This window comes from Netta rufina (assembly GCF_964035555.1).
Source record: "Netta rufina genome assembly, chromosome: 2".
Lineage (NCBI taxonomy): Eukaryota > Metazoa > Chordata > Aves > Anseriformes > Anatidae > Netta > Netta rufina.
In genome coordinates, this window is record NC_140124.1 from 43,350,257 (window position 1) to 43,370,802 (window position 20,546).

The 20,546-nt window shown below is 40.4% G+C and overlaps 1 protein-coding gene across 1 annotated transcript in view; it reads right to left on the reverse strand.

Moving 5' to 3' along the window:
* The window catches only part of OSBPL10 (oxysterol binding protein like 10), a gene marked incomplete at its 5' end in the record, with an annotated part of 108,739 nt that overhangs the window by 6,161 nt on the left and 82,032 nt on the right, over positions 1–20,546 (reverse strand). The window contains 2 exons of the mRNA XM_084306969.1: positions 6,039–6,522; positions 12,233–12,379. Coding sequence (XP_084163095.1) covers positions 6,039–6,522; positions 12,233–12,379 — 631 coding nt within the window. The remainder of the gene's footprint in view (positions 1–6,038; positions 6,523–12,232; positions 12,380–20,546) is intronic.

Consider the following 20,546-nt stretch of genomic DNA (forward strand, 5'->3'; position numbering starts at 1 on the left):
TGAAGGTCTAATACCAGTACCATGGTCAAGCAGGGTGCTCCTCACTGTGTTTAAGGAGCCACAACTTCACGTGAGCTTCTGCAGAGCCTCCTGCTTCTCGGGGCCCAGCCACCCTCCTCTGATGTGAGGGAGCTGCCATGGTTTGAGCTGGTTTTTGTCTCTCTGATGGGATCGATAGCTTTATTTCTGCATACAGGAGTGGGAGGGACGTGGAGCTCTAATGAAAAGTGAACAGCAAATAGCAGCGGTGACCTTCACTGTAAATATTTGACAACCACAACAGGTTAGGTATTAAAAATTGAGCCAGCTCTCTTAGCAGTATTTTTGTTGAGCATTTGGTAGTGCGCTTTTTGAATTCCTGAAACACCTGAATAAACACATCTTTAACGAAGCGCTGCCTCACTCCAAATACGACTCCAGCTCAATAATTGCGATCTAGAAAAGAATAAAGGAAAGATTTAAGATACCCACAGCTTGACAGCCCTTTCAGCTCTACCAGAGGACCCCAAGTTTCCACTCCACTGTTTGCAGAGTCCACGTGCAAAACCTCCTGTACCTGAAAAGCACCACGAAGACTGGAGCTGCACCACCAGGTCTGAACCAAGCCCTGTGCTCTCCTTCCGAAGAGGAAGCCAAAATGACACAGGGACATCTATACCACAATTGGATTTCACGCTTTAACCCACCAAATTTAGATCTTGAGACATGAAAAAGCACGGAAACGAAAACCGAACAGTTAGTTTTAAAAGTGGGGTGTGCTCCTAGCATCCACTTTTAAGTATAATTTCATTGTGACTGATAGATGTGACTGTAGGGGATTGTTCATTTTATGTTTAAAAAAAGTAAATAGATATGAAAAGTTGCAGAAGATTCTCCCGTTTTCACTACCATTTCTGCCTCATATTAAATAACTCTTTTGGAAACTGCAGATTGCTTCAAACAAACTTAAGCATTTCTGGGCAGCTATGACACAAGGAGGATGCACCAGATAAGTACTCTGGGAAGAAAAGTGGATTTAGCAATCTAGCCTATTATTAGAAAGAATCCTGTAGAGATGGGCGAATATTTGGTAAACAAGTGCTGAAATTTGAAATGCCCCCTCAAAATGTCCTCACCACCATTTCCTCCTGCTTTTAGGACAATGTATTCACGGCCATGCTCCTTTCCACGCCTCCCCAGCCTCCACGAAGGGAAGCGCTGTTCGCAGCATCTAATTTTGCCCCTTTGACAACTGCATGTCCCTCACTGCTGCTGGAGCTTTGTGAATTGATTTTCCAGTACCGCACATTGATGGAATACCCAGAGGAGGCTCTGGATCGATAACTGCAGAAGAGGCATGTGAAATTTAATGCTTCCCATTGATTGTTTGGAGATCAATCTGAACAACAAATGGTATGTGGGTCATAAATGGCCCGGGGCAGTTTCCTGATTTAACAGGCTCTTCATGCTGCATTATTCATAACAGAGCAGAACAAGGCTAAGTTACGCAGGGGGATGAAGCGCACACAGATGCAGCTCATCACCAGCCACACCAGTTCACAGAGAAACACGAGACACCAGTACCAGGCCCTCATCATCTCATAAACGTTGTAGCCAGCTGCTCTGCACTGCTCAGTTTCCAAAAACTGCAGACATTTGCTAAATTAAGTAATGAGTACCATGTCGTACAAAAATATTCTGAAACCACTGAGCTAAAAAAAATAAAGAAATTAGTACTAGGGCAATATTTTGGTAGTTCTAGTTGCATGGAGCAGTCGATCTTCAGGGCTGGTAAATTAAAAAGTCACTTAAGCTTCAGGAACAGAAATTATAGACCTGTACATGTATAAATACGTACATATGCATGCACATACTTGAACAGAAAAAAAAAATAAGAAAAAAACACTTGTTGCTTTCATTTAGATTTACCCTGGAAAGAGCACTGAGCCTTTTCCCTACCTATCAAACCTTTTCAAGGTTGATTTCAGTTTTTAAAATAAATGTTGAGGTGTTTCTGAGTTTTTAAAGCATTTAAAATAGCAGGAGTAAAATTACAAGCCACAACTAGCCACTTGATGGTACAGAGCAAACCACTTAAAACTATTTTATGTTCTCTGTAAAATTAACCAGTGAATCAAATTTTGGAACAAAAACCATCAGCAGAACAGGAGCCCACGCTGAGGTGTGCTCAGCACATCCTCTTCTGCTAGAAAACCCTTATCTTACAATCAGTATGTGTTTAAAGATCCTTTGGACCATGTAAAACACATTAAATATTTACTTTGACTCTTCCATCTCTTGCTAATTTAAATCCTAATACAATTCTATTCATTACACCCTCTTCTCCTCCCTCGCTCTCTCATTAGTACGTAATTAACATTAACCAGAATTAGGGACTGTGCATGCAACGTGAATTCTTATATGCAAAATACTCTCTCTCCTACCCTGCTTTCTCCTGAGGAAACTCAGCTCTGGCTGCTCTGAAGAACGTTTTTTGTCATAGAGCGAAGGAAAAGTTGAGACATTTCTCTAACAAAACAGATGCAGAGCTCTGGGAAGCGAAGATGAAGGGCTACCAGAGAAGGCTGCTTCTCACACGGATTTCCAGCAGTGCCTGCCTACGCGCTCTGCATCTCTGCAGCTGATATTTACTTTGAATTAACAAATAAAAAATCATAGGGAAAAAAAATCTTAGCCACTTCGAGAGGCAGCACACACAAAGTATCGTGCAATTAGGATCCTGAGCTGCACCATTTGTATGACGGATCCATACTGCCCTCATGTCTACCTGTTATTTAAATCCTTACAGAAGCCTTGGCAATTCCATGACGTCCTGTTTCGGCGTACCCACTGCTGCTTCTCACACCGAGGGATAAAAAGCAACACGCTCTACACATCTAAGGACATTAAGACTAGTTAAAAGAATACTTTCAAAAAACATCACAGAAATGTTAACATACTCCTTACACAATATAGGTCCCCAAATTCAGTACTACCCTATTTGTGTAAATAGCCCAAATTAATAGGAAAAGCTTTGTTCGATTGCTTGCAGGCCAAACGAAAAAAATCAGGAGGGAGTGAAGTTTCAAAACAGAGCACGGCTGTTTGCATTCATGCTAAGGTCACAACAAAGGTAGAGGTCACACAAAATCCTTCTGTTAAATATCTGAACTAGAACAAGGTGGTTGCTCCTAGCACTAAATTACCTGATGCACGAATGCAGCGTAAGTTTCTCTCTCTATTGCTTTGTTGTGAAGGATTTTTTTCCACATATATCAAATAGTACTGAAGGAATACACAGGGTAATGAAACTACCGTGTCAACACTAGCGTGATTTAAATGCAGCCTCAGGAAGGTCATAGGCATACTAGAGATATCAGGGAAACTGCCTTTGCAGAATCTAAAACCCTTACTGACCGAGCAAATAGTCAGAGGCATCCACGCGTATGGGAACAAACTCTACAGGTTATTTTAGACACTTGCCAATGTCACTGAATATGTCCTGCAAGAGCCAGGAGAAGAAGCTGAATGTTCATAATGAAAAAGAGGAAAACAGAAAAAAAAATCAACAGAACATGGTTAATTAGGTCATTCAGTACACAGTGGCAAAACCAGAAATGCACAAACAAAAGCCAGGATTTCCATGATTCACGAGATGTCAGTTTGTCTGCTATCAAAAGCAGGATCAGTCATACTTCAATCATTCCTGAGAAACTTGCTTAGCCTGGTTTTAACAGCTTGTACCAGTAGGGTTATACAACCTTCCCCGCCAACCTCATTGTGAGAAAGCTTCTGGTAGCTAACTCTATCTTAACTACCTCTTAACTACCTCTTTCTGTACCTTCTGACTGATCATGTGCCTCCATCTACTCTTCACTAGACAAACTCCATTTGAGATGCTGCTACGTGTAAATCGTCCTTAAATAACAAGAAAATCCTCCAAATCATGTTTCACATCAACAAATTACCAGGCTCTGCATTACCAGAGACACAAAATGACATAGTTTTTCCACGCTGTGAGCCCAGCTGCTGCTTTTTATTGGTTCTGTGCTATATTCCCCAGCACTCACGCTAAGCTCAGCCTAATGCAGACTTTATACTTATGTAAGACGTGATAAAAAATGGCTGTAGCAGCTTCTCATTTTCGCACAGCTTGACAAATCTACACACCAGCTTTGTTAGGAAGACTTCCCTTGAACTAAAAGAAAAGAAAAAAACTATACATTTGAACAAAGTACAGTCTCGAGTGAAGAAACCACACCGAGAAGCAAGCGTTTTCAACCAAGGCTGTCAGGTTTAGGCTGCTTTCAGATTGTAGAAAAGATTCAGTGGTACAACTTTCTCCCTCTTGCTACCAGTCTTCAGCACGCAACAGAAATACTTGGGCTGTTCTAGAGTTTCTCCATCACTTCGCAGAAATGCTGTCACAGTGAATCTGCACACTTCTGGATTGCTTACATGGACCAAAAAAAAAAAAAGATGAGTGACAGCTATAAACTGGTAACACCAAACTTCCTCCCTGAGTGCCAACCATAAAGACAGCAGGAAACCTTACAATGAAAGGTTCCCCATTACAGATGCTCCCCAAAGCCAGCCTCTGCTGCTGGGATCTCTGCAGGGTTATGAAAAAAAAAAGAAAGGGGGGAGGTGGGTAAGGGAGGGTAGGAAGGGAATTTGTTCTCACAAACACAAATGAAACAATCCCTGGAGTAGGGAAGCAGTTAATTCCTAGACCCTTCTCTCTCAAAACTGGGACACATCAGGACTTTGAAGTCTTAAATAATCCCCACAGTAGACATCCCCCATGCCAGGGAACTGAGTGTGCTAGCAGCAACAAGAAGAATTTCCCAGCTCCTACATAATCATAAGTGGTTTTCTGTTTGATTTTGATTCCACTAAACAGCTCCCTTCACTGAGAAAACCAGTATCAGAAATAGTTATGTACTGGGGAAATGTGGCAAGTGAGACCAGTGACTCAGGCTGGAAGCAGCACAGTAAGGAGAGGGACAGAAGGACCCATCTCCCTTCTCACACTCCCTTCCCATCTCCCTTAACCCTGTCTAAAAAGCAGAAAAGCTCAATCACAGAAAGAAGGAAGCAGCAGCACTGTTACAGCCTTCAACTATAACAACATCAGGTCCAGCAGTGAAGAAGTTTCAAGGCTCTTCCACTTGTGGGTGCGAAGAAGGGAACCCACTGACATGAGGAACGAAGCTTCTGTAGCCATTTCTACTGCTTGAATTTGTTCTTTACTTCCAGCAGAAACAGCAAAGCATAGCTATGTGTTTTCAGAGATCAGGTGGGTTTTTTTAGTCACCATAATTGTTTTGTTCCCGCTCTACTTCTCTACTGTCTTCAACGTTGATTGTATTTAACATAACAATGGCGAAAAGAAGTAATTGCTCTAAGTTGTTCTGCTGCTTCTCTGATTGCTTATTAACAGCACAGTCTAAAAACTAGTTAAGACAAAATACAAAAGCCACACACAGGAAATTATCTTCAAATGGTAAAAGGGACTAAGTCATTTGAAACATTAAATCAACAGATTAGCAGGCAGTAACAACACCGATCCAGGTGGGTTTATCAGTTCAGACCATCCAGTAATTAAATTGTTACATTTCCTTGTTTTTCTGAATTCTTGCTGAGCATTGAATTATCACGAAGCAGACCGTGCATGTATGATACAGTAAGTAATGACTTATACCTCACCGATATGACCTGCTGTAAAGCTTGAGACACCACGCCAACTTAGCAAGCACTACTGAAACCATGATTCTTTACAGAAACTATGAAAAAAAAAATGCTAGGCTTAAGTACAAACGTATTTTTTCCTCTTTCTTTGCTCCAGTTGTGCAACTCTCCACTACCAAATTAGATATTACTTTAAGAGTGAGCAAGACGATGAAACATGTTTTTACAGAGCACAGCGTCAGCAGATATTTGCTAGTGCAGTTTAACATATGACCGTGCTTCAGGTATAATTCACAGCCCCATCCAAATAAGCTTGTTGTTTGGACACCCACGACATTAGCTAAAGAAAATAAAAGCACATTTCTTACCTTCACCTACCATAGAAACACCTATCGACATGCCCATAAACTTGCTTTTGGTCCATACGTGAGCGTTCACACACATTTTCTTCTCCTTGCACTCACAGTAAAAGCAAGATACCGGCGGATGATGGGACACTTGTTCAGCCACAAACCTCAGCTTGTAGCACGTGGACTGCTCCTGGCCAAACTCCTTGGCTGGGTCCTTAGAAAGCGCAGAGGCACCGTTAGTTCTGACTGGTTTCACTTTATCTTTAGGCACATCCCACGAGCAATGAAACGTTTCACCAATTATAGGGTTATAGGGCTTCTTGGCAACCGCTCCCTTTCGGCCTTCATGAAAAGCTGTGAGATAATACTCCACAAAGCAGATAATTCTTTCCTCGGGAGTGGCTCCAGCTGCAATTGACAAAAACAGGTCTGGATGGGCCATGAAATTTGCATACATCTCCAGCAGGGATCTTTTCTCCAAAATAAATGTTGGAAGCACTACCTGTATGCAAAGCAGACAAAGGCAGATATGATTTCCCCGTGATCACACTACAGCGAGGCGTAGGGGAGAGAACAGTTAAGACAGCTGCAATTCTGGCCTAGCCACGTTTCAGGATAGCATGTTTTCCTCCCCTCTGCCACAGCAATTTCCTTGTCTTTCTAGTGTAAATAACGAGCTAAGGAAAAAGCAGCAGCCTGGATAGTGGTGCAGGCTGCTTCCTATTTCATTAGGTTTCTCAACAGTAGCTCGAGCAACAGGGAGGTCCTGTTCCCATCACACGAAAATTTTCCTTTTCCTCTCCTCTCAGTTTACCACACAAACCATGGTTCTTATTTTTCCTGGTTTACAAGGCAAGGGCTACGTGACCTAGAGTCATTTATTTCTCTCCATTCCTTGGCCACCTCCACTCCCCCCACCCTCCATACCTGGTGCAGGGGAGATGAGAGGTCACTCCTGTGTGACCAACAAGGGATTTCTGACACACACACACCTGGAATCAAGCTGCTCAGTGACGCCAGATGCAGAACAACTGCTGTCCTTTATTACAGCAATTCTTCTGCTTTCCTCTTTTAGCTCCCTTCCTTTTCCTCCTTAATTCTTCACTTCATTTACTTGTTCCCTTTCCCAGAGGAGAGGATTACTTAGAACAGACAATGATCAGCCCTTCAAACAAATCCCTTTGCTCCCTACTCTTGCCCTCTGTTATTATTCTAAGTGGGACCAAAGCACAGTTCAGACCTTTGAATCCCACGGATAATGAAACAGAAGCTGACAAACTTTTATTCCTGACGTAATTATTTCCAAGGAAAACTTATAAATGTGAAAAAATTATCTCGTCACAATGGTTCAGTCTTAATATCATCACAGTAAGGCACACACACAGAAAAAGATCACTGCTCCATTTGGTAACATTCACTCTCCTCCTACACATGTATAAATACTACAGTCATGTATAGGCTAATAGTTTTACAAGCTTAGACATAAATCAAGTGAAGTAATATTCCCCTCTGTAATATTCCTCTGACTCTGAAAGCCTCGAGGACTCTACCCAGTCTCTGTTACTTAAGTACTAAGGCCCCAGAGGATGCCAACACCTTTATTTTACACTGTGCGTGGCAAACTCCTGAGTGCTAAATCCAGGCTGCAGTCCCTGTGCTGGTGTGGCAGGGGGGGAGAGGGGCTGAGGAGATTGTTTTTTGAAGGTAAAAGTCAAAAATTTGGAAGGAAAAGTGGAAAGACGGGAGATTTTCTTATGGTATTTTTAGCTTTTGAAACAATTCCTTCTTACTTGCAAAAGCCTCACTCCGACCAAATACCTGTTGTTCGATATCATCTTTAAAAATGCAGTTCAGCAGCACTGAGCCTCAACACAGAATCTCATTTTGGTATGAATTGCACAGTCAAAGAGCAGCTTGTCAAAGGGGAAGCTGGCAGCAACACAGCCAACACCTGTGGCTTGTCTCTAGAAATACTGGCAGTGACTACCATGAGCTCACTGCACAGACTTGAAAGGGCAAGAAAAGTTAGCCAAATATGAAGCACTGCGTCCCTCTTCATGTCCAAGCAGCTGTCTCTCAGAGTGACCTTTATTAGCACAAGTGGAGGAGAAGGAAACAAAGCTATGGACCATGCTTGAGATGATGCAAATTTTACACGATACAACATTACCACTGCTGTGGTTTCATCTTGTTGGCTTGACTGTGGAAATGTAGCCCTCATAACCACTCCTGCAAGCACTAGCTACTTTGCAGCTACTTACTTAACACAGCTCTGCCAACACAACCACTAAAGTGACTTTACGAACCACTGGTCATTTTTTATTATTCAGTTTCAGCAATCGATTTGAAATTTGAACTCCAGCTCCAATGATCTTGCTCTAAAAGCCCAACTAAAATGGAAACTACACCCTTACCTGTAGCAAGAAAAGCAGCTTTACAAAACAGAGTAATTGGATTTTGTCCTCAGAAGGAGGCAGAAGTGCATATAAAAAAAAAAAAATTGACTTTCAAAGCTTACACGGCTTCAGTATAACAAAAATTCTCTAGAAAACATTGCCTCTCACTAAATAATCTCATAGCCTGATATTTTCAACATGCAACAGTGCCACAGACAAGCATCATCAAAAAATGACCCTTTGTTTTGTTTTTGTAACTTGTCCCATCTTGATTTCTGCAGAAATAACTAAAATAGAAACAAACAAGTTTGGAAGGTGTACAGCATTTTTCTTGCGAGCACTGGACTGCCATGCACTTGCGTAAGCACCTCTAGCTTCCAAAAGAATGAGGTTTTCAACTTTTCTGCCTCCAAATAGAAGGCAGTCTAGAAAAATCAATTAGGATCTAAATTCTTTATATTGGTTTGGACTGCATCATTTGGTTGGGTTTTTGTTGTTGTTATTACATAAAGGTCAAAACTGTCTGATATTATTCTTTGAGGATAAGCTAGCATGACAACTAAATGGACAGAGATCTCTCCAGAACAAATACCAAATTGCCAAAGTCTGAAGCACTGAATCTCCTGACTGCACGCTAAAATGTTAGAATCATCTCCATCCTTACTGTCTCTCAGGCTTCACAGTGAAAAAGAAGTAGTTTAACAGGCATTCTTCCCTTTTTCTGGAGGTTCTTCCTGAAAACAAAGATATTTATCTTCTCGTCAACTATTTACTGTGAGGCAAATGACATGTGTCAGCACTGTTACCCACTTTTTCCTCAGAAACCTGACCATCATACACCACGCTGAGATTTTCACTACCTTAGGGGGACAAAATCCTTCTACTGTCATCTGTGTCATCGCAGGACTAAAATAAGGTATTTTCGTCCCACTCAATCAGGAACTACAAGATATATTTACCTTGTAATTTTCAAACAGAGGACATTGTGAACAAACTGCAGGGTTAACTTACACCAGGTTGCTATGCTGCAGAACTACTGGCAGCCCTTTATTTTTAGTAGAGTTGTAACCACGTAGGGAAGGTAAGGGAATGCGGGGGGGCGACCATCCATCCGTACAAACTGTTAGCATTCGTTTCAATCCTTTAGATGCCATTTGCCAACGCATTTATTAGGCTGGCAGTGATTTCCAGTACTACTTCTCATTTTTTAAAATGCATTAAACAATTTAGAGGCACGGTGTTTTCTTTGTTTGGTTGTGGTTTTTTGTTTTTGTTTTTTTTTTCTTGTTTGTTTGTTTTCCAGCAATGTCACTTTTAAGTGATGTGTAAAGTCCAACATATCAGTTTTGTACAATGTCCTGCCACCAGGACCTGCTCCCCAACACAGCTCTTGCCAGCAGCTCTTGAAGTCCATAGAGCCACCGCTAAGACTAACCTGTTCTAGCAAATCCCCGTGCAGATTTGATACTTCACTGTGTTGTTGTTTGTTTGTTTTTTACTGTTTAATTCTTCATTAAAAGGCATGCCAGCATGACACATTTCAAAAGTGAAGCACCTCTACAGCACTAAATATGGCTGTTAGCACTGTAGGAAATGCATGTCACCGCAGGCAAGGCCAACACTAACATAAGCAAGTACCCCTTAGGAAAAGGAAAAGATGCTGTTTCCTCTGATATGATACAAGAGATAATGATCATGCATCCAGAACCAAAAGGCAGCAAAGGCTCAGGAGAGCTGTTTGTTCAGTTGTGTATCACCTTACAATCCTGAGCTTCTAGAAGCAACTAAAGAAACAAGCCTGGGGAAGAAGGCAGAGGAAAACACAAACGTATAAAAACATCCTCTGATGTTAGCAACTGAAGTGTCACAAGCACTTCCAGCAAAAGCTGACTAGTACCAAGGCTATCTTAAATCTGACATTCATAGGAATAATGAAAACTAAGCAGTACAGCCAACAAACCGAGCTGCATCGTCACCCGTCTGCGGCCCTAGGGGCCTTGTGTCAGTAAGCAAAGTTAATAAAAACAAAACAAAACAAAACAAAAGCAGCCAGCTGTCTTGTAATTTTTTATTTTAATCCTTAAAATGGTCAGAAAACTGATGTGCAAATGTGGCATGTCTCATTAATACTCATCATATGTGTATTCGTGCATCACACACACTAGAGAGAGATCTAACTGCCATATGCCTGTTCCTCTTTTCAGGTTGTGGGCATTATACAGACACATCCATGCATACTAATGTTTCACCATGGTACAGAGCTGAAAATACTCACCACTATCCTCAAAAAATGTATAGGATATGTTATGATACATATTTACCTCCTTATTTTTCACATAAATGTCTACATTTCTCTTATTTACAGGAATTATTTTTATTTACATTAATTGTATGTCTTTGGGGTTTTTGTCTCCTCTGCTGTGACAAAAACATGACACTGGAAATCATGAAAAAAAAATCTTGTTCGTTACTGAAGACAAAGTGTTTCAAAGACACACAAGAATAGCAGATAAGGAATCTTAGTCCACTTTAAATATTATGGACTCAGACAGCCTTAGCGAACCAAAACAGAAAATAGCAAAAGCTACTAATGATTGAGGAACATGAGAAAAACACCAAAAATGAACTGTGCATAATGCCAGACATACTAACAAGTGACAGGTATAAATTATTCACAAATTAAATGGACGGAATGTTTGTCCTATTCAGAACAAAACATTAATTTCCGTGTAGCTATTCAAAAGCTATACTTAGTAACAGAACATGGCATTGCTTGGTCTTAAAAATGTAAGTATTTTTAAATACTGTCGATTGTTCCAGAGGAAGCAGAGAAGACTATGGTCAGAAGGCCTTTTTACAAAAGTAATAGTAAAAATAGATTTTGATTAATATATGAGATCAAGGTGAAAGCTGATGTAACTCCTCCAAATATTAACATGCCTCTGAGAAGAAGAACCTGCTATTTAGCAATTTCACACACAAGTGTAATTCTCTGGTCATCCCAAACTCCGTTGTTTGTTTGTTTTCTAATTTGTGGAAGGAACAAGGCAGAATAAGCTCTTATTTGTAGGAAGTAGGGAAGTAGTTTAAAGACTTTTTTTTGTTTTATAAGTAGAAAACCTTTGTGGAAGGAATGGGTACTCCATATCTTGATTATTTATTAATGCCACTCGAATATATAACTATTCAGAAAGATGCATTTCCTGCTTCCAGAACATCTGCATAATTTTCAAAAAGCCAAGGGCTTATAGGAAACTTCTCAGTCACTAAAATCTCTCTGTTCATATCTGTATGGATAAGCTCATAACAATACTGGTTCCAAGACCAGAAGGATGCTGATGACCTGCTTAGCACAAACAAGGACTGTGACACATTGAAGACTAACTTCTTTACCTTTTTTTTTTTTTTTTTTTTTTTTTTTTTAAGCTACCCAGTAATTAAATTGAATTCATTCCACCAAGTGGTAACTTGAACACAAATCTCCTTCATCCATAAAACTGACATTATGGTTCCTCACACACTTGGTGCCCCCTGACTTAGTGTACACATGGGATGCATATACAACACATGGTTGATTTGAAAGACTTGGAAAAAATAAAAAAGAAAAAAGAGAAAAGTTTCTAAATCTTTTTGTTTGGTTGTTTTTGTTACAGTGTCTGCTGTGGCCACTTCATGTGAAATCCTGCCTAGCAAACAAGAGGAATCCATAGCTCTCTGAAACCACACCCTTATAAACAGATAAACTACCTTACCTATATGGGAAAACACACAGACACACACACACACAAATATTATAAAAAGAGATAATGTCCATACCCTGGTAAGGTCCATGCCAAGTTTAAGCTGAGAGATGAGATGGAGAATTACACTACGCTGATCTTCCATGACTCCTAAATCCTCCTCTTCATTATCTTCAGTATCTGTCATTTCATCTTCAACTAGGATCAACTCAGAAGCTGAATGCTGAAACGAAAAGAAACATCACCATCTGGACTAAAAGATGCAATATGTTTTTTCCCCACTATATATGTATAAAATGGAGCTGGCTCAAGGGAACAAAAGACAGCCTCTGTTAAAAAAAAATAAATAAATAAAAGTACAAAATTAAAAAAAAAAAGCCAGTGATGTACAGAGTATTTTGATCTTATCTTCAGAACAACTGTGGCAAGTATCATCGGATGCTAATTTACACATTGTCTTCCCATATACATATTGCAGCGATGTCAGCCAAAAAATAAAATAAAAAAGTCATAGCACATTAAAGTAACAGCTTTTCTTTTTATTAAATAGAGGCATACAATTGAAAATGAGTCTTCAAGAGTTTTTCGTAAACCTCTCTGGAAATATTCATAATTCTCACCCAGGTATTGCACGACCTGATTTCACTTTTTTTCCCCCTCCTTTCCTCTATCCAAGTTCTGAAGTTAGATACTTAGGTAAGCCTCAAATAAAATGTTAATCAGCGCTCATTGACCACTACAGCAAAGACTATCAACAGAAGAAGACAGAGACTATAAAGTACACAACTTTTGGAGAGAAAAGATAAATATATAAATAAGTAAAATAAAGAAATGAGACAATTAGATTACTGGGGGTAAGTCAATGCCATGGGTCTTTATGCCATTTGCAACGTTATGCACAATATCACAGCACAATAGCGATGCTGCCCATTTTCCAGACAGCTGAAGATCAAGAGAGAGGCATCACGATGTCTCCCTTCAAGAGGAACTTGACAAGAGAAAGGGCTAATGATTTGTGACACTTTATTTCCCTTCAGAGTTTCCAATATATTAACAATAACAGCCCAAACAGGTGGTGGGTTTTTTTTTTGTTCAATCCACCGAAACCGCTCTGCAAGCCTTCCAGATGTATCTTCAGGTAACTTTGTCTTTAAAATAAAAACAAAGTTGGGTTATTCATCTGAAACACATACAGCCCAGAATTTCGTTATTCCCCAAGGAGTCCGTGCTGTAACTACCTGCAGACGTGGGAATTCCTTCGTGCTAAGCAGCACATTCCTGCAGGAGAACAGCCAGCTTGCTGCGTTAAAGGGGAAGGTTTTCAGCTCACTAAAAGTCTTGGCAACTGAAAAGTTTCATTAAAAATAGCTGATAGTCAAAATGAGGTCTCAGAGAAAGTATTTCTGAACGATCACATTAGAGATCCCTCAGGTGAACAACAGCTTGTGTAATGAGAGTGCTTCAGAAATTTATTTACTGCACATTTCCAAGATTTTAATTACATTTTTATTTCCTTTTGAAAACAAAAAACTTTTTTTTTTTTTTTTAATTAAATACATGTTCAGGTGGCTATTCACAAAAGCATATCTATTTGGTGAAATCCAAGGCCATTTAAAAGACACTTTGCAATTACTTTTTTTTAGAAAGTAGAATATGTAGCTTACATAAAACAGAATCTGGAGAGCTGTAACCTCCGCAGCTTGGTGCTTTTCAAAAGGACAAAGCCACACTTTCCTCTTCCCACTTGCTTCCCTCAGCAAATAAAAGAACAGAACGGTAAGCACTTTCCTCCCAAAACACACAGAAGCTGATGCCTTATTGACAGGTTCAATCAACAGAAAGCCTGACAACCTCATCCAAAATTATCAGTCGGGGAGACACAAAATAGCAGAGCCCGGCCCCGTTGTCGGGGCTGTAATTCATCTGGAGGGACTGTGGAAAAAGCAGAACTTACAGCAGGCGTTTCCACAGGAGGTTTCCCTTTGATCCAGCTTGACCTCATTGAGAGCACCGAGCTGAATAAGCACTGCTTCTTCTGCTACTGCCATGAACCGAGCTCGCAGCAAACAAGCTCCAGCAGGAATTAATAGTGCGAGGGAAAAGCAAGGGAACCTCCCTTCCTCACTCCCACCCCCTTTTTTTTTTTTTTTATCCTTGATATCCAACGAGTTTGAGAGTGTGTGCCGGATGTCAATCTGCTCCTTGCGTTTCTAGTCACATGGCATTGAGCTCAGGGAGCTTAGCTGCAAACAGCTCCAACGGGGAAAACCTTGCTGCTGTTTCCCAGAGGATATCCCGGTGGGCTGCGCTCCAGGGGTGGACTGGGGGCAGAATGATGGAGAAAGAGAGACAGAGAGACAGAGACAAAGTGCTAACAGGTAACAAGCTTTAAAGTTAACGTATAACAGCTCCGTAACTTCTAATATTAACAGCATCAGAAAATCAACAATCTACACATCAACTAGGTTACAGAACGAAAAATACAGAGAATTTTCTTTTGCTTCTGAAGACTGCACATTCAGCCAGGGACAGAAACCCTTCCTTCCTGCCTGCTAAAGCAGGTATTACCTTTCTGTGCCTTTCAAAGTGCTCCTGACAAAACAACTGCCCCTGGTTGCTCCTGGACAAAACGAACACAGCAGGAAGGAGCAGCTCTAGAAGCAGTCTGGCTGTTTAGGAAAGAGGTTTTTGCATTGTTTTAAATGACTTGCTGCTCATCAGGGAGGGTAATCAGTACAACGTAACACTGGGATCAAGCGTGTTTAATGACCATTCTGCAATAAAGACTGTAGTTTTAATTATCTTAGCTATTTTAAGATGTGCAAGGGCACTGAAAATCCCATTGCTCTACTCATTACCACGAGAGCTTTCAACACACTGGTGAGCTCCAGTGCTTGCAGAATGACATCAGTTGTCTGCAGCCTTCCTCATTTTCCAAGGAAATAAGCATTTAAGTGGCAGGTTAAAATTTTCGTCACCGTAACTGAATGGCAGTCACCTTCAGTAAGCAATATCCTTCATGTATTTTCTTTTCATTTGCTGTTCTAAGGTACAGAAAACAGAAATTTGGTTTTCAACAAATGCAAACTTTCTTCAAGCAAACAAACCAACAACAAAAACACACACCACCACGTAAGCACAATATACGGTGTCAGGACATGCAGCCACAAAATACAAAGCTTCTGAATCTTTAAAATGCCACGAAAAGTGCAACCAGGCTTTTATTTCTTCTTCTTTGAACAGAAAATAGTATGCACTTCAGTACAAACCTACACGTAAGCACCCAGCAGAATGCAGAAGATTACACTGATTATCCTTTAATGGCAGCTTTTCTGAATTATTACACATACGACTGATTTTTTTCCCCCTTGTAACATAAAATTGCAAAGCTGAACTAGGAAAGCAGTGAGCTGCTCCATTCCCGTGTGGTCAGTGCCTGAAGTAAAAGCTATTGAGCCGTGCAGCCCAGGCTGGGAACAAACAACAGAGCTGGGCTTGGGGGCCAACCCTGGGAATCAAATACTGAACCTTTGACGAGCAAGCACCAAAGGGCAGCCTACATTTAAACTCATTTTAATCAACAGTGGGCTGAAGTACCACGATTCTTCAGAAAAACCTGAATGAAAACAGCAGGCCACTTCTAGAAATACCTCTTAAGGTTTTAAGCTTCCTGCTTCAGAGTTTAAAAGCAGAAGACATGAAAACACGCTCTCAAAGTGATCCATTATAAACAAGTCGCTTCATTAGAACTGGGCTCAATTAATTTAGAAAGGTCATCTGCTGGGATAAGAAACTGATGTTCTTGTCAGCGGTCTTCATCAGACGACATGATGATTCTTTGTTAAGATGAAATCTGTACGGGAAGGTAACAGCTGCTGAAGGAAACACTGCATTTTTTAAAATTCCTCAGGAAAAAGACATTTGCACGACCCTGGGGTAGAATCACGGAGTTAAGAGTTTGTTTCTATCAAAGGGCAAAACTCCCTCTCTTCTTCCAAAGCCTCTTCCACACATTTCAGTTTTTTCAAATGTTATCTGTTGTGCTGCAAATCGATTTTAGATAATTAGTTCAGTGCTAAGGCTCGGGGCTCAATTTCCAACATGCTTCACACGTCGTATCATGCAACAGAGCATGGCATAGATCTTATCTAGTGTATTTGGGGAGTGAGGGAGGAGGTTGTAGAAAACAAAAAAATGCAGAATCATTGCATCATTTAGGTCAGAAGAGATGCCTACTAGTCCAAACCAGCTAGAGATGGTTGCCCAGGACTGTGTCCAGTTGGGTTTTGAGTAGAGATGGAGAGACTCCACACCTCTGAGCAACCTGTGCCACTGTTTGAATGACATTAAAGAAGTGTTTTCTGATGTTCACGCTGTCTTTCTCATGCCCGTTGCCTCTTGTCACATCACTGGAGGAGAGTCCAGCTCCCTGCTCTTCACACGAGCCCATCAGGTACTTACAGCTGTTGATGAGATCCCCTGATCCTTCTCTTCTCCAGGCTGAGCAGTCCCAGCTATCTCAGCTCCTCATGACATGAATGCTCCAGTCCCTTGACCACCATAGTGACCCAGCACTGGACTTGCTCCAGAAAAGCCGTGTCTTTCTTGTAGTGGGGAGCCCAAAACTGGACACAGCACTGCAGATGTGGCCTCGTCGGTGCTGAGCAGAGGGAAAGGGGTCACTTCTTTGACCTGCTGGCGACACTCCTCCTAACGCAGCCCAGAAGGCTGTCAGTCCTTTCTGCTCTCCCCACATCCTCCAAGCCAGTCACCTTGTTGTAGGTTACCATATTGATAGAGCATGCAAATTTGTAAATCCATCCTGCCTACTCCTGGTCATGTTTTTCTGTTTGGAAATGGCTTCCAGGGTTAGTTATTCCACCATCTTCCCAGGGACTGAGGTGAGACTGTCCAACCTGCAGTTCCCCACATGTTCCTTCTTGCCCTTCTCAAAGAAAGCGGGACATTTACTTTCTTCCAATCTTCATGAACTCCTCCCAATCACCACGACCCTTCAAAGACAACAGACAGTGACCCTGCAATTACATTGCCCAGCTCCCTCCACGCTCATAGATGTACCCTGCGAGGCCCCACCGATTTACGTCCTTTCAGTTTAAGTGCTCCTGGTCCTTCTCACCAAGGGTGCATCTTCCTTCCTTGGTACCTTCTCAGAGGCCTGAAATTCCTGAAGGCTGATCATAGAGTAAGGAATAAGGCAAAGAAGGCAGGGAAGAACTCAGCCTTCCCTCCATCACAGTAGTAAGCACTCCACAATCATAATAAGCAGAGACCATACGCATCCTGACACGGACACACTGAGGACTTGCACAAGACTCATAAGGCAATTCTGTGTGTAACTGGACCAAAGTATTTTAAGAACTTTTATTAAGACATAGAAAAGCTTTCATATAGTACAAGAACTGTAGTCAGGAGCAAGAGGATGACTCTCATAAGCTTAAGACATCTGCATAAAAAGGCACAATTTCATTATATTGCAACAGAATTAGCCCTTAAGTCTTTCTATATTCAAAAGAATTGCCAAATGATACTACAGAGTAACACCGTACAAAACACTTCTGCACTGAGAGAAAGGTGGAATAAATCAGTTGCAGGGCTTGTTCAGAATCAACATTAAACAGAATTAGCATTCTCAGACTAGGCAAGTAATGCTGTATTTTCTGTAGAGTCATCTGATTACAATTAGTTCTACTGGTGCACATAAAAGTCAAAGGCTTCATTTTAATTTCCAGACTCCCTTCATAATGATATAGGTTTACAAGCATCATTTACATTTGCATTTGTGTAACTTGCGAGATTGCAAACAGGTTTTCTGTGGGTGTAAGATTAAATATAACTCAGTGTAAGGCCAGAGAGTTTTAGAATATTTACACTAATGTGACAAATTGGCTCCAGACAACGTTCGCTCATCTCAACCCTAGAATTAGAGTTCTCTTTGTACAGTAAATACATTAACAATCCCCCAAAAGTGGTAATAAATAATGAGCTGTCGGCTTCTTGCAGAGCTTGTCGCTGTATCAGAATTGACACAACTGTACAAAACTGCATGTGTCACACGTCTTTTTCCAGCACGTACACCTTTGAAATATTTAATTGCATTTTCTACCAGCTGTGGCATGCACCTGATAGAAAAACGTGAGCTTACTGCACCCCATCCATTACTGGCAGTGATTTGAGTTCGATTTAGCTTGTCCAGTAAGTTGCATTTATTAAACTATTTTATATACAGACTAGCATATTAATGTGCTGTGAAAAGAGTAATTCCCATATAAAACACTGAAATGAACAGGTATCAAATAGAAAATTTCAGTTGACGTTAACCTAAATATTGAAACAAACAATGCATTTACTTCAAACACATGAGAAAGACAGAAATCACTATCATCTAAGCACTTCTCTAACTTGCAAATGCATCGTAATTTACAGATTAACACGTTTAAGCTTATCCATAAGGTACCAACACTTTTTTTTTTTTCTTTTTTTTAAATATATCCAGCAAGCTCCTGCATCTCCTTAAATAGGCTTTTCTCCCCTTCAAGAACACTCCGAATAAAACAAAACAGAAAAGACTTGTCGCAACAGTTACCACCACGCCGTTACACAACCTAAATGCACAGGAGGGGAAAGAAGAGGGCTGGAAAAGCAGGGCTAGGGTGAACTCAGGTTATTCGTTGCTTCAGCCTCGGCCTCCATATCATACGTACAAGTGGATCTTAAATGGGGACTTTAGAAAGCAAAACTTACTGCAGCTCATACACTTTAATTTCATCCTCACAAAGTTCCCTGAAAAGCAGCAAAATTAGGTGAGGCTCAGCTGATTTTCTCCATCTATTCTCAGTATTTCATAGGAGCTGTCCCATCTGCTACATTTATCACCAGCTTTGGCTTTAATTGCTGGGAAAATTTTTCCACACTATTAATATACAAGAAGTCTACCACCTCAGGAGAGGGGAGACAAACCACTTTAACCACTTTTCCTAGATTTAATACCGATGAATGGAAATTAGGGTTAAGACGTTGTCTAAAATATGAATACAAATACCAGAGGATGATAATCAAATGAGGATTTTACTACTAAAAAGTAAGCATGTTATAACTTATACCTAACAGTATGGCAAGAAAAAATATCTTTCTTTTTGCTTTGCGAGTCATCTACATACAGATCCCATCAGCAAGACAGCTGATTTCTCCTCCTTCCAACTGCATGAAGGAAAAATGACATAATAGGCATATTTTCTACTTACCTAAACTACAGATACCAAGAAAAATAATCCACATGTACCTGTCTGGATAGGTAACTGCTGCATTTGGTTTTGGAACATGAGAGAGAGGGCTGAACATTTATATAATCCTGGATATATAGTTCATCACTGATAAGTAAAACGACAAAATATTTAGCAGAAAAAGTTTGCATCAGTTAATAATGCCTACAAAGGGCCCAGAAACTAATTTCTTACCAAAGCTGTTATTTGCAAATGGTAATTCAGATATCCAGAGAAAATAGTATTCTTCAAACAGGACTATCAATTAAAATATCTCAGTTTTTTGTGTATGTATTTTTTTTAATGTATTTTGTAAGTTGTTTTCTTTTGGTTTTGTTTGTTTTCATTAGAATAGGCTACAAACATTGGATGTTCTGAATATCTCTCTGGCTAAGGACAAGCACAAGGATGGCAGTGTGGCAATGTGGACAACCTCTCTGTCACACAGGATTTTAGATGCATCAAGTAAGAGCAGTCATTCAGTCATTTACTGACTCCAGTAATACCTTGCTCATTTCAGGAGATCCTTCACTACGAAAGAAGTAGGCGAAGTCCATTGTGCAGAAATGCATCTTGATACTAATACCTAGTAAATGTAGACAAGCTGACATACAGATGATGCAAGCAGTGGGAATAATCACAAAACCTGTATCTTAGGTGACAAAAAGGTCTGTAATCTTTTCCTTCCCAGCAAAAGCAATCTGCCAGGCATCTGAAGACAAGAACATTATCTGGATATTCACTATTATGACAGCTTCACTAACACACACCTGTTATTTTTTCAGAATCTCTGGGAGCAGAGATACAAATCTCTGGGAGCATTTATACAAAAAGAACAAACTCAGAAAACCTCTGCTCTGGAGAACTGCTTCAACTCTGACCTGTGACCATATTTGGGTGGTAAATATAATGATATAACAGTAGAGAGGAGCAGATAACAAAGAGATTTAAGAATAAAAAGCTTTGGTTTGTTGTTATGAAAAAATGCGTGTCACGTGAAACACAAGGAATCTACATCCATGTTGCATTATAGCCCGTGTAAGTCTTCAGAAAAATATACTAGAAACAAACTATGGAAGTGATTACGTTTTCTTTAGAATAAAGTAATCA